General features: G+C 42.9%; 1 protein-coding gene across 10 annotated transcripts in view; it reads right to left on the bottom strand.

Moving 5' to 3' along the window:
- ikzf1 (IKAROS family zinc finger 1 (Ikaros)) overlaps positions 1 to 19,240 on the bottom strand; it is a 118,840-nt gene that overhangs the window by 7,623 nt on the left and 91,977 nt on the right. For 8 of the 10 annotated variants that reach the window (XM_038797725.1, XM_038797723.1, XM_038797729.1 and 5 more), the window contains 2 exons: positions 18,099 to 18,224; positions 2,976 to 3,107 (listed from right to left, as the gene is read on the bottom strand). In XM_038797725.1, coding sequence (XP_038653653.1) covers positions 2,976 to 3,107; positions 18,099 to 18,224 — 258 coding nt within the window. The remainder of the gene's footprint in view (positions 1 to 2,975; positions 3,108 to 18,098; positions 18,225 to 19,240) is intronic. The other 2 variants (XM_038797728.1, XM_038797730.1) reach the window with 1 other exon arrangement.

The raw sequence follows: 19,240 nt of genomic DNA, 5'->3' as shown, positions 1-19,240 counted from the left end.
CACAAAAGATCAGCAATGATCTCATTGAAGCAGGCTCGAGGGGCCAGATGGCTTACTCCTGCTCCTAGTTCTTATGTTCTTATGTAGTAGATGGATGATATTTTGAAACCAATTCAGGGGCATGATAAACTTTTGAGGAAAAATGTAGCAAAACAGATATGTTGATAACGTGGACAAACAAGTGCTGGATGCAGTTGAATTCAGAGACATATGAGGTAAATTTCAGGAAAAGAACATTGAAAGGAAGCAAGTAAGGTCACCATGCTCCCAGATGACCATAGGCTGCTTTCCCCTTTGAGGAAGAGAGCTGACTGATGGTGATTTAACCTGAGGTTTAACCACACCTCAGGTGAGGGGCAAGGTTGAGATGGTGGGTATTCAAGAATAACCTCAGCCAGTACAGGAATCGAACCTGCACTGTTGGCCTCACTCTATATCATAAACCAGCTATCCATCCAACTGAGCTAAACTAGCAGACCCAAAGTGGTACAATTCTCAACAGAGTGAAGGAATGTCGATAGCATTGGGATTCTTATATGTTTTAAGGAGGGGATAAGGGCCAAAAAAAGGCAAATGGATTCCTGGGGTCTACAAATAGGTACATAGAATATAAAACAAGGAAGTGAGCTTGAATTTTTACAAGTTATTGGTTCAACAACAGATGCGGTAATGTGAGCAGCTCTAACCCCATTACACAGAGGATGTTAGAGCCTTAAAGGGTTAAGATTCACTACAAAGAGAGTATGTAGTTACTAAGAAAGGCTCAAAAAAGTGGATCTTCTTGGCACTGGAACAGAGAAAGCTAAGGGGTTTTCTATAGAATGCTTACAAATTATAAAGGTTTTGAGGACAAATAGTGAAAGGCTGCTTCCAGAGGCTGATACATCAGTAACAAGACGACACCAATTCATTATTTGCATTAGTTGAATGGAGGGAGGGAATTAGAGCAAATTGTTTAGAGGTAGGGGGTTATTAGAACCTAGAAGCACAACTGGCTATTAGAACATGAAACATTTATACATATATATAAAAGGACATCGGGAAACAATATTTAAATGGAATTAGGGTAAAGTGTTCTCATTGGAGTGCTGGACTTGGTGCAGGCATAATGGTAGAAAGTTCGGTGTGTGATTTCTATAATTTCTGAATTCTCTGGGAGGATCAAAATCAGTAATTTCCATTTTAGATGAGGTCTATGCTCAGTAATACAGGAATGGCAATACTGTGGAGTAACACATTTTTCCAAAATTCTACACCTGACTATCAATATCAAACTGCTACTTCAGCAATACATGTGCAAAATAAAAGTAATCTTCACAATTTCACACTTGTGGCAAGGGTTCTTTGAGGAACAGTGATTTATGTAGCTGCAAATTGGGCATGCAAAACTCCACACTTGAATCTTTGCACCATGAGCAAAATTTTTTAAAGTTTAACCATAGCTCTTTCTGTACTTAAACTGCCCTGGTAACAAACGTTCTTGCATCAATATTAATTATTTTGTCCATTCTAATGAAGGAAGTAATCTTTTTATTTTAAACAGCATAATGCCTTTGTTAAACGAGCTGCAACAAAAAATTCCATGCAAGTGTTTTACTGTTACTGGACAGTGCCATTTCAACTCGCATGTATTGCAGCCTTCAAGTCAGAAAGCATCAATACAGACAGGAGATTTCATCTCATTATCTTAGAACAAAGGACAATATTCTAGCCCCATTCTACCACCCAAGCCCCAACATCTACATTCATAAATATCAAGAAATCTACTGAGCAAAAGTGACTAATTTCAACATATAATTCCATGTGTGAAATGCCTCGAGTTATCTGACACCATATTATAGTTCTAAAGACATGCAAACATTTATTTTTCCTCTCTTAATCCACATAGAAGATGTATTATAACGATATTGTCAGATTTCTTAGCCCATTCTAATTGTAAAATATCTTATGGACCCCATTTCATTTAAACTAGTAAGGAAACATTTTAGCCTACTGTTTTTACAAGTAAATCATGGGAGAAATGAATGAGACCATTGATTACTCATTGTAAGATTAGAACAATGCAGAAATCACCTTTTGCCATTCAGCCCATCCTGATACCCAGGATATTTTTGAAACTTAAACTATGTATTCAACGTATTCCATTTTTTTAAAAAGAATTGTTTGAATACAAGATAGACAATTTATTTTGTGCTTTTGATTTTGTTTTATTGAGAAGTACCTTAAATATATGAATTTCTTTGAATATGTCTATTGTATCAGGTAACCTGTTTCTCGCCTTTGGAGATTTATTTTTGAACTTTTCTTAGAATGCATATTAAATATTAAATTCATGGGGTCTGGTTAGCTACCGCACAATGTCTCAACAACTGTTGCCATGCAGAACTACAAAAACACAAATCTTCCTGTACCCCTAATCATCTCTTCACCTTCATAATGAATAAAAATGTAAAACTATTAAAATGGATGTACAAAACACCCCAAAATGATATAAAAAGTTTATGGTAAATCACTATCAATGTCTGATTTTTTTCAGATGCTGCATATGGTCAGTCTCTCTCTTCAAAAATATTCCACTTTATGCGGTTGTGTTTTCTAATCTCTAATTATTTCCTAACTTCTCTCCTACGCGATCATCATTCATACTCTGGTTTCTATTTGTTAACACCTTTTACTGCCCCTTTTCCAGCTGGGCTCCCGAATTCAGAAAATATTTAGTAAACTCAGCGATATCATAACTTATTTCTAAAGTCATATAAATAAAAAGGCTCATAAAACTTGATGCTTGTGTCACTATTTTAGTGAATTGAATGACAGTCAAAATCGGGCCTTGAATGAAGTGGGCAAACTAAAGAAAGTAAATTTAAATGCAAATATCAAAAATAGCAAACAGTAAACCAATATTCATTGGTGTGCAGCTTGTATTACACAACTAGTAAATGAAAGATTACTGTAACTAAATATTGTATGCTTACCAACAAACTTTTGTGGCATTGAACTTTTGCGCTTTGCAACATTACTTGCAAGTCTGTCCAGTACCATAGCTCTTTCTGATCCCATCTTGCACATACCTTCAGTTAGTTCATGTGATTTGCTTTCTTCTTTCACTACATACAAAGAAAAAGAAAAATGCAAATCCATTTATAAATGAACAAGCAAAGCTTGCATGTCATCAGATTTTTTTAATATGTCACCATTAATATTAATTACTTTCATTAACTAGTTAATTAACTCTTCCAGCCTCTTAAACTAAACTACTGTTTGAGAACAGTAGACAGTATGTGGGGACCAGTAGATACCTTACACTGTCAAACGTATGGCCAATGGAAACAATTAAGGCACTGTTAAGAACAAGTTAAGTACAGTGCCAAAAATAAATGCACAAGGTAAGTTGCATGTTTCTGGTACATTCTCGCACTGGTATTTTAGCAAACAATGGGGAAGATATTACCCCACATTGCATTACTATAAAGGCATTTCCTCCTGTGTTTGGAAAAAACAGGGAAGCAGAAAGGGTGAACCACTCCTTTATAGAATATTTTGCAACTTGGCAAAGAACAGCAAGATTCTGGTGGCAGCACATCAGGTGCTGCACTCATCGAGCTTCATCAATATAGAACAACAAATAAAGTCTATTGTAGCAAAATAATCATAGGATTTACAGTGCAGAAGGCCATTTGGCTCAATGCGTCTGCATCGGCCTTTGGAAATTAAAATTTTCTTTTTGAAAAAATAAATTTAGACTACCCAGTTATTTTTTTTCCCCCAATTAAGGGGCAATTTAACGTGGCCAATCCACCTACCTTGCACATCTTTGGGTTGTGGGGGTGAAACCCATGCAGACACGGGGAGAATGTGTGAACTCCACACAGACAGTGACCCGGGGCCGGGATCGAACCTGGGTCCTCAGCGCTGTAGGCAGCAGTGCTAACTACTGTGCTCACAAGAGCACCCTACTTAAGCCCATGCCTCCACCCTACCCGTGTAACCCAATAACCCCACCTAAAATTTGGACGCTGTGGGACAATTTAGTATGGCCAATCCACCTAATTTGCACATCTTTGGACTGTGGGAGGAAACTAGAGCACCCGGAAGAAACCCACGCAGGCACTGGGAGAAAGTGCAAGCTCCACACAGTCACCCGAGGCCGGAATTGAACCCAGGACCCTGGAGCTGTGAGGCAGCAGTGCTCACCACTGTGCTACCCTAATTAGGAGCAAAATATAACATTGCACTTGTGGTGGAGGAATATGTAACCACAAATACACTGTTGTGCTAACACCCATTAAATGGAATTTAGGTCAGAGATTATACAATGATAAAACAAAGCAAATGTCGCAATTTTGATACCGGTTTCAGATGCAGAACTTCGGGAATGAAGTTTTTTGAGAACATAATGATCACTAATTCCCTGTCTTAATGAGCATAAAAATGGGAAAATAGTGAGGTGAGGGTGCTGAAAGCTTTCCTTTTTACGCTGGTGTTGGGGATTGGGTGAGAATATGTTGTGGACTTGTTTTCTGGTGAAATATACAGGATCTTTTGTCTCCTGCTCAATCCACCCGCGCTCTACTCTCTGCCCTCTTCATCACAACCTCCTTCAGCTGTGTTTGGATGGCACGGCAGCACAGTGGCTAGCACTATTGCTTCACAGCCCCAGGGTCCTACGTTCGATTCCTGGCTTGGGTCACTGACTGTGCGGAGTCTGCATGTTCTCCCTGTGTCTGCGTGGGTTTCCTCCTGGTGCTCCGGTTTCCTCCCACAAGTCCCAAAAGACGTGCTGTTAGGTCATTTGGGCATTCTGAATTCTCCCTTTGTGTACCCGAAAAAGCTCCGAAATATGGCGATTAGGGGCTTTTCACAGTAACTTAATTGCAGTGTTAATATAAGCCTACTTGTGACAATAAAGATTATTATTATTACAAAGATATGCTGCTGCCCCTTAATCTCATTTCATTTGAACGACACTTAGACTAACTAGGTTTTTGCCAAATTGAACATATTCAAAATGATGCTGGGAATGTGGATGCGCAAGTCCTATCCACATTTCCGACCGATCCTATTTTTACCGGTACAGCAACAGGGGCGCAGCGTGACTCACATATGGGGGAAAGCCGAACCCAGCAAGATTATCTAAACTCAGTGCTGAGTTCAAACAGACGGCATTTATGCTGGAGCAAGGTTCTTGTATTGTGAGAGTATTTAAAGTAGACATAAATACTCATAAGGGGTGTATAAGGTCCTTGGAACTGTCAAGCTGTCAAAATTATTTAAATAGACTTCCCTTTCTACATTAAGAAAAAAACAGATTACCTGAGACCTTACCTGAGAGTTGAAAAAAACTGTATTTGTAGCATCAATAGTTATTTGTTGATGCTTTACTGCTTTCGTAATCTTTCATTATTGGACGGGGGTGGGGGGGGGGGGGGGGTGTAGGTTCACAGTTTGGCTGATCCAGAAGCTTATTAAAAGATGAACTGTTTTTGATATGGGGTTATCAATTCAAATGTTTGTTTTTATAAGGGATTAAACACTTGAGGGGATTCATGTGTATTGATAGGCTTTCATGAATGAGTGTTATTTTTATACAATCAAGGTTTTTAAATTTGGGACATGGGCAGATTGGCCAGCATTTATTGCCCATCCCTAATTGCCTTTGAGGGGGCTCTATTAAGAGTCAACCACATCGCTACGGGTTTGGAGTCACATGTAAACCAGACTGGGTAAGGATGGCAGATTTCCTAAGTGAACCAGACTGGCTTTTACGACAATCGTTTTATGGTTATCATTAGACTTTTAATTCTAGATTTTTATTGAATTCAAATATCACTATCTGCAGTGGCAGGATTTGAACCTGGGCCCCCAGAGCATTATTTGGAGTTTTTGGTTCACTTGTCCAGCAACAATACCACTATTAGCTCACTAAGCTAGACAGCTGCTTCATGATGCAGAGCGAGGCCAACAGTGCAGGTCCAATTCCCGTACTGGCTGAGGCTATTCATGAAGGCCCGCTTTCTCAACCTTGTCCCTTGCCTGAGGTGTGGTGATCCTTAGGGTGAATCACCATCCTTTCCTTAAAGGAGAAAGCAGCCTATGGCCATCTGGGACTATGGTCACTTTACCTTTACCTTACAATCCAAAAAAACAACATGCAAGGGGTTACAGTCACCTCTAATTGCCTACTGACCAAATCTACTTGGGCAATCTGGTTAAAACACATGTGATAGCTGGGTTCAGCTGTACTCCAGAGAGATATGACAGAAGCCATCAATTCCACGTAGGTGGGGGTTCTCCAGAGTTCTCAAACTGTAAAGCATCGATGAAAGAAAAGGAACAATAATAATAATATACTAATTTTTATTATTGCCACAAGTAGGCTTACATTAACACTGCGATGAAGTTACTGTAAAAATCCCCCAGTCGCCACACTCCGCACCTGTTCAGGTACATGGAGGATGGAGGGAGAATTCAGAATGTCCAAATTACCTAACAGCTCATCTTTCGGGACTCAAATAACTTGAATTTATAAAGCCCGTTTAAGTCCTCAGAATATCACATTCAATGAAATGCTTTTGAAGTGTAGTCACTACTGTGTACATAAAGAGAGAACCAAAGACTTTCATTTATATCTCATTTTTCATGGCCATTGGACATAACTCCTCTAGTCCTAGGGACATAGGAATTAGGAGCAGAGGGATGCAATTCAGCCTTTCAAGCCTGCTCCACCACTCAATCAGATCATGGCTGATCTCTTCCTGGACTCACCTCCCTACCTGTTCCCCATGCCCCTCCAACCTGTTTTGAAATCAGAAATATATCTATCTCTCTTGAAACCATTTAATGATTCAGACTTAATAGCACTATGGTGCGAGTTCCACAAATTCACCACCCTCTGCGAGAAGTACTTCCTCCTCATCTTAGTTCTAAACCTATTGCCTCTCAACCTATATCTGTGATCTTCTGTTCTAGATTGCCCCATAAGGGGGAACATTTAGCCTACGTTTACTTTGTCAAGCCCTTTTAGTATTTTTTAATACCTCGATCTGATCCGCTCTCATTCGTCTTAATTCCAACGAGTATAATCCAAAACTACTTAATCTCTCCTTGTGTCTTCTCCTTCAGTCTTCTCTGAAATTTGGAAAGGTTTAGGCTGATAAAGTAGGTCAGCATGTATTTTATTTGCAGAAAGTCATGTTTGGTGAACTTGATTGAGTTCTTTGATGAAATAATGGAGAAAATTGATGATGTTGTGTAAATGGATCCTGCCACATGGCAGACTCCCTGGCAGGATGAAGACCATGGGATTAAAGGGGCAGTGGTAGCTGGATAGAAGTTTGGCTGGGAAACAGAGCCAAGAGAGGTATGGTGAACAGGTGTTCTTCAGACTGGAGGGAAACGTGCGGTGGTGTTCCTCATGGGGCCAGTATTAAGACTATTGCTCTTCTTGATGTACATTAATGGGCTTGGGTACACAGGACATAATTTCAGGGTTTGAAGATGACAAAATTCAGAAATGTAGTGAACAATGAGGAAGAAACTGGCAGTCCACAGGAGAACACATAAACAGGTGGATCTGTGACAGATGGAATTTTAACAGAGATGTGTGAAGTGACACATTTTGGAAGAATGGGGAAGAGTAGCGTAAACTAAATGTTTTGGTAGAAAGAATGAGGAGTAGCCGAAATATATGTTATGATTTTAAAGAGGGTGCAGGGATGTGGGGGAGTGTGTGCAAAGTTGAAAAGCCTGTTTAAAAAAGGCATGTGTGATCCTGAGCTTTGTTGATAGAGACCTGGAGGACAAAGGCGAGGAGTAGAGGAGACAACAGATTTGATAGAAGTATTCAAAATTGTGAATGACTTTGATAGTGTATAGGATAAACTGCTTCCAATGGCAGAAAGGGTTAGTAACCAGATGGATTTAACATGATTGGTAAAATAACCAGAAGCGACTAAGGAAACTTCTATAAAAAACTACACATGAGTTGTTGTGATCTGGAATGCAATATTGGAGAGGTTTTACCAGGCCTTTGAGATTGGCCAATTGGAATACGAATTCCCTGATTAGCGGGCCAATCAGGGAACCTCTTCTTTGTGTACAACAGGGAGTGTCAGATCCTCTGCACTCCCAGTGTAGACAGAAAGCTGAGTGCACGTGATTGTACTGCTGTTGGTTTTGTTAATAAAAGGGATTGTGGTGAAGGGACTTCTGCCTCTGTGGACTTAGTACAGTTGCAGAAGGAAATTCAATAGTCGCATTGAAAATTCATAGTCACAGGCTTGTTTTTTCAATAAGTCGGGTGACTTGAGAAACCTTTAAAAATTGCCTACATGATCCCCATTCGCATTTCTGGCACATTTTCATCAGAACAGGATAAGGATGCAAGTAGCCTGCCCATATGCAGCATTCCTGCCCCTGCTGGCTCCATTGTGTGGATTGGGAAATTTAATTACTCTTGCAATTTTAGTTGAGTCGGGCCCCCTTCTGTCATGGTTCACAGCCTGTCAGAGTGGGGAATTGAAAAAAGTTACCTGCACACAAAAGCCCTTTATTGATAGACTTTGAAATACAAAACTTTTCAATAGATTGATGCAGTTTCTTTCAACTTTGATGCAGCATTGTAAGTTAGATGTTATTTTACTACAGTGATTATGATCACTGGTGTAAATATGAAGTGATTTAAATGTCCAGAGTCATTTTGAAATGAAAAAAGCCTTCAGCAGCTGTCAAAAGCCTCCAACTGCTCCTGGACTGCTTTGATTGATGGGACATCCAGTGTAGGTTCAGAAAAGGAAATGTTTTTCACTTTAATTGGACTCCATTTTTTACATTTCCCAGGGGCTGTTACTATAGCTGAGCCCATAATGAATGCTTGGCTGTGTTCCAAAAGGTCCAGAAACATTTATTGCAGTCGGAGTTTATCTCCGCATTTTGACTGACAGTTTCAAAAGTCTTTTAAAGGATTAGAGAATCATAAAATTCAGACCAGAGAAGGTTGTAATTATAACAAGAGGCTTTGAGAAATACTGAACAACACAAATTGAATAACATAATAGGACGGCCAAAGCAATATTGTCAGAATGCTAACAAAATTCCTCAGTTTGAGTTAGGATGGAGCTGACCTACTATCCAAATTCAAAATGCTAAAGCAGATTTTACAGAGCTAAGGGGCACGATTCTCCCGAAAGATTTCGAAGTGTGGGAATTGCTAGGTTAACCAGCTAGGTTAATAACCAGCTAGGTTATTCAACGTTAATTGGCCCACTTAATGAGGCCTCACAGGCTTCATGCTGCAAATGAAGGCTCACTAGCTGATTTGTCAGATCCGTGTTCACCACCCTCACCCCAGCTCCCCCCACTAACATGGTTGAACAGCACTTAAACAGCAATTGCACAACCAAACCCATTCAGTTCACAACCATGGTGCCGAGATCACCGGCCCCAAGATTCGTCGATGTTGATCTGGGAAGGCTCCTAGATGTGTCGAGGCCAGGAGGGATGTCCTGTTCCCCCAAGGTCCTGGAAGGTAAGCCACAGGGAGGCGAGTGCCACCTGGGATGAAGTGGCAGGGCCATAAGCTCGGGCAGCTTGACCAGGAGGACTGGTCTCCAGTGCCGCAAGATGGTTAGCGACCTACACCGGGCAGAACGAGTGAGTTGACACCAACCCCTCCCCCACCGGAGGGGCGGCGAGGGTGGGGCAGGGGTAAAGTGTGGAGTGTGCATTGGGGGGGGAGTGGGAAGGAGTCTTTGTGGGTGGAGGGAGGGTGGGTGGGCATAGTGGGGTGGCACCATCGGGATAGTGGAGCGCTGATGTACACTTGAACGAGAAACATTAAAATACCCTCAACTCAACCAGTATGATGCCTCTGGTGGTCAGTGGAAGTTATGGGTGGTCGGTGGGGCAGACAGGCAGGGGCTAGGGTTGTTCATTGTCTGTGAGCGAAGATGGCTGCTCACCTCCTGGGTTCCCCGCAACAGCCCATCTGCCAGGTTCAAGTTTTTAAAAAAGGAGTCCTAATCGGCGCCAGCCTGACCACTTGCTGGGGAGACCTCTGAATGTCAGGAGGCCATTGGATACGGGGTGGCTCCTGTTAATTATATGGAAATTGGACTTAAGTGGTGATAATTGGTTTCTCGCCATGCTATGGCAAGATTTCACCTGTGGGAGCGGGCATCACAAACAATTTAACGCCCGCCGCAGTTCTCGTTTTCCGCCTCTCCCCCTCGAGTGAGAGCGTAATTAAGCCAGAGAATCGCACCCATGATGGCTTCTTGATTCAGGTGGATCCGAACCAGGCAAACATGCCAGAAAAATTCACCTCGCAATTGGAAATGAAGGTATATTCAGGTTGAAGATGTGAAGGTTATTCGCAGAAGAGCTTACGGATCTTAAGCGCTTAAGATGAACGATTCATTGGGAGAATGGTTTAAAATCAGGTTAAATCTCCATAGTCATTGACTCGAATTAATTTAATTTGGCAGAAGCCTATAGAATACAGAAGCTACTCCATCAGCAGTTGCCGACAAAAGGCTATGTACTGTGGTTTTTCAAATACAGAACTAGCAGACAGAGTTGTTGAGTTGCCGGTCACATCCACACCCATGGAAGCATTCCAGAAAGATTTGGCAAGCCCAAAACGCTATTGGCTATTCAAGAATGGACAGTTAGGACGAAGCAATCCTTGCAGGTTGACGGAGCTTACAGGTCCTAAGTACAACCTCAATTATTGACGTACTCACTCGAACACCCAAACCTAGCACGACATATGGAAGGTGTGAACTTCTGCATGAACCAAGGAAATGCCCAGCTTTCCAGCAATTGTGCACGTAATGTGGTAGAGAGGAATGGTAGAATCTCAGAATCCCTACAGTGTAGGAGGCCATTCGGCCCATCGGGTCCACACTGACCCTCCAAAAGAGCACCCTACCTAGGCCCAATCCCCCATCCTACCCCAATACAGGGCTAATGCGCTGGCTTTGAAAGCAGGCCAGCAGCACGGTTTGATTCCCGTAACAGCCTCCCTGAACAGGCCCCGGAATGTGGCGACTAGGGGCTTTTCACAGTAACTTAATTGAAGCCTACTCGTGACAATAAGCGATTTTCATTTCATTAGGGGCTGGTTTAGCTCACTCAGCTAAATCGCTGGCTTTTAAAGCAGACCAAGCAGGCCAGCAGCACGGTTCGATTCCCGTACCAGCCTCCCCGGACAGGCGCCGGAATGTGGAGACTAGGGGCTTTTCACAGTAACTTCATTGAAGCCTACTCGTGACAATAAGCAATTTTCATTTTTTCATTTCATAACCCCGTAACCCCACCTAACCTTTGGACACTGAGGGGCAATTTAGCATGCATGGCCAATCCACCTAACCTGCACACCTTTGGACTGTGGCACCCGGAGGAAACCCACGCAGACACAGGGAGACAGTGCAAACTCCACACAGTCACCCAAAGTCAGAATCAAACCCGGGTCCCTGGCGCTGTGAGACAGTAATGCTAACTAAGTGTGCCACCATGCCGCCCAGTGCACTAGAGCATAGGCTGATGTAGCTACAAAGAGCTGTGTGCTGATCCAAACATTTTGTACACAGCAGGTATCTTCAGGCAATAAGAATGACTATCCGGTATCCCGTAAGAAAAACACACGAGGTGATTAACAAACTAGAAAATCATGATGGGTTCATGAGGAGATGGTGAGCAGTGAACACAAGTTTCACTCTGTCAATCTTATGGAAAACACCATCGGAACTGTTTGCCAAGATTCAAATTATCTGCCCTAAAAAAGGTAGCAGCTACTTATTATTGGCCAAGACTTTTTTATTCAACAGTGGGATGTAGGAGTTGCTCGTGAGGCCAGCATTTATTGTCCACCTCTAATTGCCCTTGAGAAATTGGTGGTGAGCTGCCTTCTTGAACTGTTGCAATCCATGTGGTGTAGGTATACCCACTGTGCTGTTAGGGACAGAGTTCCAAGATATTGACCCGGCGATAGTGCAGGAACGGTGATATATTCAAGAATGACAGAGGGACAAATGCTAAAATACTATTGCTGCGAATTGTGAAAGACATGTATCCACAGACATGAAAGACCATGGCGAACCTACTACCATCGGACTTTCAGCACACAACAGTTCACTGATTCTATATGCACGATCCATAGTCCCGGTGTGCAAGTACAATCAATCCTCCTGGGTGTCCCAGATGTTCTATATCTGGGAGACTAAAGGCCAACTGTTTGTAGGCAATCCTTGACATCACAATGGTAATAATCTATGGAATTAATCGGGCATCATTTGGCTGATCACTTTGAGAAACTACTCCTATCATCTCAGTTCACGACATAACATTAAAACATCCTGAATGTTTTGGCAAAATTGTAAGCATCAAGTGAGCTGCAACATTATGTTTCCAGGAAAATGCAAGCCCATCAACGGATCATAGTACATTTTGCGCAATACAAATGCAGCTGCATTAAAAAATGGCAAAAGATTCTCTACACTAGAGAAACAAAACTGTGGAAAACCATTGTTGAAGTATGGCCGGATTCAATTCAGCATATCCATGAGCACATGAGACCATTTTGGTCTAATTGGGATGAGCTAGGTATCTCTTGGAGAGTCATTTTTAGAACAGGTGGGTTATTGTATTGGATCCTCTGTTAACCAGATATTCTTCAACAACTTGATGACTCACACACAGGCATCGATCAGACAGGAAGACTTGCAAGAGAGATAGTCTACTGGCCTGTTACGTACAATCACATTGAAGTCATTATCAAGTAATGTGAAGCAGGTCAAGAGCATATGCCAAATCAGCACAAAGAACCACCAATACCACATTAAATTCTGACTCATCCTTGGACCAAAATTGCATCCAACCTCTTTCATGTCCATGGCACTGACTTCATCGTCACTGTCGTGAACAAGATCAAGTACCACATTATTCAACAATTGCACAATACGCCAAGCACAACTGCGTGCACACTCTAAGTGCTATTTTCAATTTATTTAGTGTGCCTACAGAGATCGTTATGGCTAACAGTCCACAATTTACTGGGAAGCCATTTCAGGATATGTGTGAGAAGTGGAATAACGTTCACATTACTTGTTTTCCTATTACCATAGATCTAACAGCCCAGCTGAATGAATGATTTGCACAGTGAAGATCCCTATTTCGCAAATGTAGGCAGATCCGGCAAGATCTACACATTGTAATGTTACATCTGAGAGAAGAACCTTAAAGTGCGACGATTTGATCACCGGCAGAGCTCTTGCCCAACTAAATTGTGCATACCAATTGAAATCCCCTTACACATTCTACTCTCTCACAAACTAGAGATCAACTTTTAAAATTGTAAGACCAGATGGCCAATAATGCACAAAACAAATGTGAGTATAGAATTGCCAAGTTTAGAGTTGGCACAAAAAGTTGGCATCTAGGTTCCCTAGAAGGTACATGGCAAACAAGTCAAGGTGGCCGGAATTTGTTCAGAACCAATGTCCTATGAAGTCCTTGCACAGAAAGGTGCAATAAGGTGCAACAGGAAACAAATCAGGTACAGTCCAGCTCCTCAATCAAGATACAGTCCAACTGCATCTAGGTTAAGATTCCAAATGCAACGAGTTACAGCATCTAAGAATACAATCCCACAGATCGCTGTGAACAATTGAAGAATCCTCCAGTCAAGGATATCATTACAATGTCAGGGCACAGCAGATTAGCTTTTACTTTACAGTTTCATGGGTGTACCTGTCCTGTACATTTATACAATGGTAACTCAACATGAACATCTATTGTAAATAGTTCTACTGCTATGAAAGAGGGGGAAAGTCACTTTAAAAAGAAAGTGGATAGTTCAAAGATGTGCAGGTTAGATGGATTGGCTATGATTAATGTGCAGTGTTTTGGAGGGTTGGTTCAGATTTGATGGACCGCATGGCCTCCTTCTGCACTGTTGGGATTCTATGGATCGGGATTCTATGGAAAGGAAATGTGTCACGTGATTCAGCATCACTTTAACTTTGACCTGTGAGCAGACACAGCTCTGCTGCTCTCCAAGATTTCTATCCACGTATATATATTTTCATGTGCCTAGTTTAAACAAATTAAGTCACTATGTTTTACACAAGCCTTTATGAGTGACTGGTGTCTTTATATAATACAGAAAACATGGATTTTATGGTCATGCTCACATCGCCTCTGCATCTTTTGCCCAAAGTCTTGAATTGGATTTTATGGTTCAACGTGGTCCCCGACCACCCAGTTAAATAGTTAGTGAGCAGCTCACACAGAGGCCTGTGTAGGGAAGGGTAAAGGGGCAGAAGTGATCATGGGAGGGGCTCCTACAATGAGTCCCATTGTTGCGCCATTCCCGCCCCCCACCCCTTCCCCCACCGTTTCCCAGCACGAGCCCGCGCAGCTAAAGACTCTGGGCTTCCCACATGGCATGAGCCTCCCACTGCTACGAGTAAAATACCAGTGGGGGCAGGATGAGGTCCTTAAGTGGCCACTTTAAGGGCTTTAATATGCCCAAGGGTGGGCTGGCCATCCAATGCCTCCACTGAGCCCCAATAAAATTTCATAGTCTGCGGCAAGCGGGTGGGTGGCAGGATTAGCCCTCCCTCCTTCAAACGTGCCTCCCACTTCTGTGTCCCCTATTCCTTCTACAATCAGCTAATGGGAACAGCTTTTCTTTAACTACCTTATTCAAATCTTTCGTATTTTCGTACACCTCATTCAAATCTCACCTCAGTCTCCCCAGCTTCTCAAATCCAACCTCCCTGTGTTTAGTAGCTCTATTTATGAAACCCAAGATCCCAAATGATTTGCAAACTACTTTTTCAATATCAAAGGCCATTAACCTTTTTGTAGATGTTTCTTTGTCTGCCAAGAATTTCCAACATTCCCCATTTTAATGCTCTCAATAAGTCTCGCTACATACAAAGATCTATGGACGTGAACTGTCACGCCCCCTTAGTTTTGCCATACAGTTTACAATGGTGCTATTAGGTCTTGACACCCTCACCCTCTCCCTTCTACCAAAATGCAAATTCTCACACTTCTCTATTAAATACCATCTGCCATGTGTGTGCCTATTCTGTTGCCTATGTCCTGTTGTATATTGGTATAATCTTCACTGTCAGCCACACCTTCAAATTTGATACCCATCAGCATATTTTGAAATTTTACGCTGTATTTCAATATTTAACTTATTTTTGTACATTTATCAAAAAAGTTGTCCTAGCACTGAACTTTGGCAAACATCACTGCTCTATACTCCTGTTGGGAAAACAACCATTGACCACAACCCGCTGCTTTCTGTCCTGAATACAATTCTTTTATTCAAGCTGACTCTAATACTCCTATTCTATGAGCATCGATTTTATTAACCAGCCTTTTGTGGTACTTTGCTAAAAGCTGTCTTGAAATCTAAAAAGCAAACCAAACAATCGGCTATATTTCTAGAAAGACAGAATTACAAAGTAGGAAAATTGTGCTAAACCTGTATCAGTTAGACTACACTTAAGAGTACTGTGTGCAGTTCTGGTCACTATATTATTTTAAAAATATAACGGCACTGTCGAGCATGCAGAGAAGATTTACTAGGATTATATCAGAAATGTGTGCTTATACATATGAGGCAGAATTGACAGGCTCGGTCTTTTCCCTTTTGGGGGGTGACCAAAAAGAGTTCTTTAAAAATCTGAGAGATTTTCAGAGTGGCTGCAAAGATAATGGGGGCGATTCTCCGCACTCACGACGGTGCGGAGAATAGCGGGGGTCGTAAATTTTTACGGCCACGCTGGTCTGACGCCCTCCCGCTATTCTCCCCCCCCCACGCCCGCCTCCCGACACGAATCGCTGCCCGCCGTTTTTTTTACGGCGAGCAGCAATTCTCAGCTGGCCGATGGGCCGAATTCCAAGTCCTTTACGACCGTTTTTATGAACGTCAAACACACCTGGTCTGACCGTTCGTAAAAACGGCCGTAAAGTCGCGATCTGGGGAACCATGGCACCGATTGGCACGGCAGTACCACGGCCGTGCCAAGGGTGCCATGGGCCCGTGATCGGTGCCCACCGATCGCGGGCAGCGGGTACTTACCCCGCGCACTCTTTATCCTTCCGCCGCCCCGCTGTATCCATTCGCGGGGCGGCTGAGGGGCATACCGGCCCGCGCATGCGCGGATTTGACGCAAATGCGTGATGACGTCATCCGCGCATGCGCGGGTTGGAGTCTTCCAATCCGCGCATGCGCGGCTGACGTCATGTGACGCATCAGCCGTCGCCAACTCTGTCTAGCGGGCTTAACGAAATTCGTTAAGCCCGCGATGCCGGAGTTCACGGCCGCGGCATGCTAGCCCCGACCGGGGAGCAGAATCGGTTCCCGGTCGGGGGGGCGGAGGCTGGCGTCAAACCCGCCTGTTTTTGACGTCAGCCTCACGATTTCTCCCGGGTTCGGAGAATCACGCCCAATGTTTTCTCTGTGGGGAAGGGCCTAACTAGTCCTCAAGAAATCCAATCAGAAGAAACCTCTTTGCCTAAAAAGTATTAAGAATGTGGAACTGAAGCGAACAGTACAGGTGCATTTTAAGAGAAACTAGATAAGGATCTGAGGGAGAGGGGAATAGATGGTTACGATGGGAGATTTAGACGAGAGCTTTGAGTGGAGCATAAACACCAGTACAGAGGTGAATAGCCTGTTTCTCTGTGTATATTCTATATAAGAAATGGTCACTTTATAGTTTGTATTTTACAGTAATATTAAAACCCACATCGATGCTATGACAAAGAAAGCATGACACCACCTATATGTCCTCAGAAACTAAGGAAATTCGGCATGTCCATATTGACTCTTACCAATTTTTAAAGATGCATCTTAGAAAGCATCCTATCTGGCTGCATCACAGCCTGGTTGGCAATTGCTCGGCCCAAGACCGTAAGAATCTACAGAGAGTCGTGAACACAGACCAGCCCATCACGCAAACCCGCCTTCCATCGACTAACTCTGTATACACCTCCTGCAGCCTTGGGAAAGCGGGCAGCATAATAAAAGATCCCTCCCACCCGGGTTATTCTCTCTTCCAAATTCTTCCATTGGGCAGGAGATACAATAATCTGAGAACATGCACTAACAGATTCAAAAACAGCTTTTCCCCAGCTGTTACCAGACTCCTAAACGACCTTCTTATGGACAGAACTGATCTCTCCACACATCTTCTCGACTGAGTAATACTGCACTCCATACTTCTTCACCTGTGCCTGTGTCTATGTATTTCCATTGTGTATTTATGTATGTCCTATGTTTTTTTTCCATGTATGGAATGATCTGTCTGGAATAATACTTTTCACTGTACCTCGGTACACATGACAATAAATCAAATCAAATCCAATCCAATCGAAAATGCTGACAGACAGTATGTCTGCCCGAGCCGAGGTTAAAACTCAGGTCATCAGTGATTTTTGCAGGGGGAGTGTTTTGCTAATAAACATTAAAAACCATTTTTCCTGTTTGCAGATAGAGTTCATGTAATGTTGCAACAGTTTGAGCCTGGCTAAACAAATCAAGACACATTCTTGTAACACGAGACAAAAGAATGCTGTGTGCTTTGAGTGCAGCTGGTGTAACTAATGGGAAGGGCCAGGTCTGTCTGGACATGGTACTTGCTACCAGGCTCGAAGTTGAGCAGGAGGTTTTCAGCTTGGTCCTAAAAGAAGGATTCTCTCTCCAAGGACTCTGCATCAAGATAAGCGAGTAAAACCTGGTTGTTAACTTTAGACATAAGTGGTATTTGAAATATATGGGTTGCTTAATTAGGATGTAGAGACAGGATTCAGTAAGCAAGTTAAGATGTTGTGTCTGTTAACTGTAAAGCTATTTCTTTGTTGCTAATATGCTTAATGATTTGTTCAAATTGAAGCTTGTATTAATACAAAAGCTATCTACTGGTCAGTGTTATCACTCTTGTAGTGCAGGAACATTTGCTCACAGGTTTACCAAATGCACATAGTTGGGTTCTAATTCCACAATTGGGGTTCTGGTCCGAACCCATAACAATATCCTGCTTAATCCTATGTAATAATGAAATAGTATTTTTTACCTGAATAAATACCACTATGCAGTCCCATGGTTTGCAAGTAATTGTGGCAACGTTCTTTGTGTTCTTCAAGTGAGCTGCGTTGCTTGTAGCTTCTCCCACAAAAGCTACATTTGTGAGGTTTTCCAACTATATATCAAAAAGAAGAGGTCTTAAAAGAATATAGAATGGGCTTCATATTTTGTAATTTGTTACCAATATTTGTATTTTATGAGAACGTGCATTTCTGTCTGCATTGTGCAATATTAAAACCATCAGACGTAAAACTGAATTCAAACTCTGTATCAGACAGTATTAGCAATCCATCTATTAATCCTGCGGGCTGTCTGATAAAATAATTCATATCAGTGCTAGATTCTCTGCTTCCCAACGCCAAAATCGCGTTCGTTGACGGGGCAGAGAATCCGTTTTTGCGCACAAAATCTTTGATTGTCCGCTCCCGAAAATTGGCATACACGTGGAGTATGCCGCACTGAGTATCCACCGCCTCAGGCAATTGCCTGAGGCCCGCCCCGCGATGCTCCGTTGCCCACCGACCAAATTCTCAACGGCATTGTTCTAACATGGTCCCACCGGCTGTGATCCCTGCGCGGTGGCTGTGGACTCAGTCCGGGGTCGCCACAGTCGGGAGAGGGCCGATTGGCGGGCCTTCATTCTGGGCTTGGGGCAATGTGTGCGGGCAGTCTGGGGCGGGCAAGGGGCTGATGCAGGGCACTATTTTGCCGGTCCAAGTCCACGGGCTGAGTCCGCCATGGAGCATGAAGTGGCCGCGGGAGGCCGCCACCATGCACATGCGCGGTCTCTGACCTGGACATGCGGGGGGCCGTATCGGCAGCTTGAGTTGCGAGCTCTACGATGGCTGCCTGCTAGCCCCCTGCAAAACGGGGAACCTGTGGCCGTTTGACGCCAGCTTTCCTGGTGTAAAAGACCAGAGTTTTCCCGATGGCGTGGGAACATAGTCCCAAAAACAGAGAATCCAGCCCTGAATTCATGAACTACCAAACAGTTAGCATCAAAAATGCAAAATATTGCAGGTGCAGGAAATTTGAAATAAAAATGGGGAATGCTGAAAATAAGCAGTTTGCCAGAACTGAAATATGTTGGGAGTGTAACAGATTTTAACCAAGTATCGAGGCAGAGCAAGG

Source organism: Scyliorhinus canicula, chromosome 5, assembly GCF_902713615.1.
Source record: "Scyliorhinus canicula chromosome 5, sScyCan1.1, whole genome shotgun sequence".
Taxonomy (NCBI): Eukaryota; Metazoa; Chordata; class Chondrichthyes; order Carcharhiniformes; family Scyliorhinidae; genus Scyliorhinus; species Scyliorhinus canicula.
Note: the sequence above shows the minus strand (reverse complement) of the source record. Positions and strands in the feature narration are given on the sequence as shown.